At 40.6% G+C, this 3,483-nt stretch overlaps 1 protein-coding gene across 2 annotated transcripts; it reads right to left on the reverse strand.

The window, feature by feature from the left end:
• Positions 1 to 3,483, reverse strand: LOC7489296 (uncharacterized). Of its 2 annotated transcripts, none has more exons than XM_052455795.1 (3): positions 2,966 to 3,483; positions 2,293 to 2,866; positions 1 to 702 (listed from the first exon to the last, which is right to left on the reverse strand). In XM_052455795.1, exons 1-3 carry the CDS (start codon positions 3,367 to 3,369, stop codon positions 178 to 180), a joined length of 1,503 nt encoding a protein of 500 aa, XP_052311755.1. In that variant the 5' UTR covers positions 3,370 to 3,483; the 3' UTR covers positions 1 to 177. The 2 variants fall into 2 exon arrangements, with proteins under 2 accessions (XP_052311755.1, XP_024464670.2); XM_024608902.2 differs by having other exon boundaries at positions 1 to 1,167; positions 2,966 to 3,482.

Genomic DNA, 3,483 nt, shown 5'->3' on the forward strand with positions numbered 1-3,483 from the left:
TGGAAAAACAAATTATGCTTTTCAATTCCACTAATACTAAGTATAAAAAGAATCAGAGTTGATACAATGTTACAGTGACTAAAAGATCAAATACCCGCTAACAGATCGAGTGGTCAAACACTACACTACACTACATAATATACAGAAGAAGCCATAGCAGCCATTTATTACCAATGTTTACCTCCTAGACCGCTTTCTTGGCTTCTTCGCCGCCTCCTTTCCGCCAATGTCCCTCCCACGCTTTCCTGAAACCCTACTCACCTCTGCTGCCTTCTTTGATGGCCTCCCAACGTTCCTCTTAGCGGGACTACTCTCCTGCTTTCCCGGTTTTTTCTCACTACTTTTCCTCAACACTCTATCCTTTCCTGTCTCTCCTTTCCCACCACTTCCTTCCTTCTTGCGCTCTCCACCACCATTACTAGCCACTCTACTATTCTTCTTTGGTGTCTCTGCAGGAGAATTCTTCTTTATTCTCTTCAGGAAATCAACTGCGCTTTTTTTCTTCTCCAATGTTAATGCCTCACCTTTCTTCTTTTCGATTTTAGGAGTTTCAGGCTTATCGGGTACAACAGCTTTTGAGTCAGGGCTTGTATTTTGCTTCTTGCTTGGAGGACTGGAACCTTTCGCAAGATTCTTCTTGCCTCTCCGTGTACTTCTTGCACCAGTTACAGGCTTCTCGTCAGATTTCTTCTTTAGTAAACCCTGCTCAACAGTAGGCGGTTTCAGATCATTAACCGATTTGTTCTCATTGCTTTGTTGTTGCTGCTGCTCAATCTTTTGCCCTAAGCTAGATGAGGAAGGCTTGACAGATATTGAACTACGTTTACGACAGACTATAACAGGAATTGAAGACTTGTGTTTAGCGAGCAATGAATCTGATCTTTCAAGTTCGCTTTTCGGTTGAGGTGGGATATTTTCTGGCATTACAGAGGAATCAGAGCTGTGGGTTTCTTTTCTCATTTCATTTGACACTAGGGATCGGAGTTCATGGGCGGCGAGTGATTGAACAGAGTGTTTGGGAAAGAAAACTAAAGCATTGTTGAAGAGAAGCAAAAGATCTCGGAAGAACAAAAGACTTGAAGAAGAGTAGGAACCTTGTTCCAACTTTGTTTGTATTGCTTCCAAGTCCATATGCTGCCGGATCATGTCTTTATACACATCCATTTCCTGGAGTATATTACATATGGTTATGAGTTTACTGCATCATCAATGATATAAAGATATCACTTGCAAGCACAAACTTGAACATACGTGAAGCATTGCTGTTTCAACCCACCTTTGTTCTTTCCTCAAAGGTGTGGCTTTGGCAAAAATTATTGCACAAGCCCAATTCATGTGAGCCCATGGTCTCATCATTGAACTGGGCCAAGAGATAATCTTTCTTTGGATGGGAATTGTTTGAGGTGGGACAACATTGTGGGCCCAAAAGCTAATGTTGTACAAACTTAAAAACAAAAGTGGGTGAATGAATAGTTCAACAATTATAGAGATAAAAAACCTAAAAGTTGATGATTAGGTTTAATTGGTTAACCGGGTTTTTATCGATCAAGATCAAGCTTCGGGTTAATTTATTGGACCAGTCCGAATTCTAAAATAATAAGTGAATGGGAAGGATGACTCCAAGGGCTAATGGGGTAGTGATTTATTTCGGTTAAAGGGAGGTGGGTTATGAATTATCAATGATATAATAATATAAAATATGAGGATTGGTGCTAAGTTATGTAATAACAACCCACTAAGAGAACAGGGCTATTCACGTTGCATGAACTTAGGTTTGACCTTAGAAAAATCATTCATTTCTTGTTTTTCTACAAGTTCAAAGCTTAAGAATTATCTAATAAAGAATTTCGGCTAATTTTTGGGAGAGAATTGAGTTGATCAGAGAAGACGAGAGGGGAAAAAGCAAGGAATATATGATTATGGGAAAAGACAAGAAAGCAAACGGTCCAAAAATAAGTTTTTTTTAAATAAAATAATAATAATATATGGTCCAAAATACTGAACACTCGTGAATATTTAATTCCACCTAGTCCTAGTTGTTGACCGGTAAAACTTGCTTCTTTCACAAAATCCCCCCTCAAGAAACGGCTACAAATTAGGTTTACCAGAATCCTCTTAAGATATGAAGAATAAATAAAACACTAATATCGATTAAACCATTATATTAAAAAGAAACAAAAATTAATGGTTTAATTGCTATCGATATTTGCTAATACAAATAAGTGTGTGAAATTTAATAAACACGATAAAAAAATAAAAGAAAAATTATGTAAAAGAAAAGCCCACACGTACCTGGTTTTCAAGCAGGCTTTCAAATAGAGAACCATTTTTGTGGGCCCTAATCATCTCTAAGAACCCAACCAACGGCTCAGATTTCACCGAACAAACAACCACCGTTTCGTCACCGCCTGTTACTGAAAACTCCTTGCTCTCCCTCCCTTTCCTCTTCCTCCCCGAACTCAACGACTCACTGCTCAGCTGATTCACCGAGTCACCCACCTCACACGACTCCTCCCCTCCATCACCACCACCGCCACCCCCCTCCTCCATCTCTTTCCTATTCGACCCGCTCATAACCGGATCCGGTTCGCCCGACCCGCTCCGAACCGGCTCCAGCTTCTCCAATTCCCCCACCGCATCTTCTCCTCCACCCTTCCCTCCCGTCCCGGTCGAATTCGACTCATTCACCGATCGGTTCTCCCAGTCCGACTCCTCGCCGGAAACGGAAACCGGTTTCCCTGATTCATGTTCCTTCTCGATCTCCGGTCTCTCTTCCTTCAGATCTGATTTCTGTGTATTGCTATCTCCTCCTTGAACGCTTCTCTCCCGCTCTTCCTCCAATCTCTTCACCTTCAATTGCAAAGAACTGTCAACAAATATGAATGTTTGTTTCAGATCTGAGGAAGAAAAATAAGTAGTAGGAGATAAAAGAAAATATCAAAAGAGAATAATATATTTTTTTTACAGGATGGAAACATCGTATCGTTGGACCTCTTGTTTCAGCTCCGCTACACGGAGTTGTCGGAGTTCTTCAAGCCAGGGAATGTTAACATGCTTATTGGTAGTATTACTATTGTCAGCAGTGTTAATGTTGTTGTGTTGTTCTTGAAAATCCGGTGGTTTACGGGTATGGTGATGGAGCTTGTTGTTGGTGTTGAATCTATGGTTGAGGTCGTTGTATTTTTGCTGACAATTTTCCGGGGTGGTTAAGACAAGAGGAAGAGAGGTTTTGGTTTGAATTTCTAAAGAAACAGAATCCCAGTTCTTGAAACCATGACGCTTGACGGCACTTGCTAACAATAGTTCTTCCCACGTACCCCATGTTTGTTGGTTTTGGTTCTTGTGCTTCCCTTCTTCTTCTATTGCCATGATTGGTTTTGATTGGGAGAGCTAATCTAGGGTAGTAAGCTCTGGCTTTTCTTTTCTATCTTTCTATTCTAATTCTGTTCTGCTAATATTCACGTCCCTCCCTTTGTTTTCAAA

Source organism: Populus trichocarpa, chromosome 9, assembly GCF_000002775.5.
Source record: "Populus trichocarpa isolate Nisqually-1 chromosome 9, P.trichocarpa_v4.1, whole genome shotgun sequence".
NCBI classification, from domain to species: Eukaryota; Viridiplantae; Streptophyta; class Magnoliopsida; order Malpighiales; family Salicaceae; genus Populus; species Populus trichocarpa.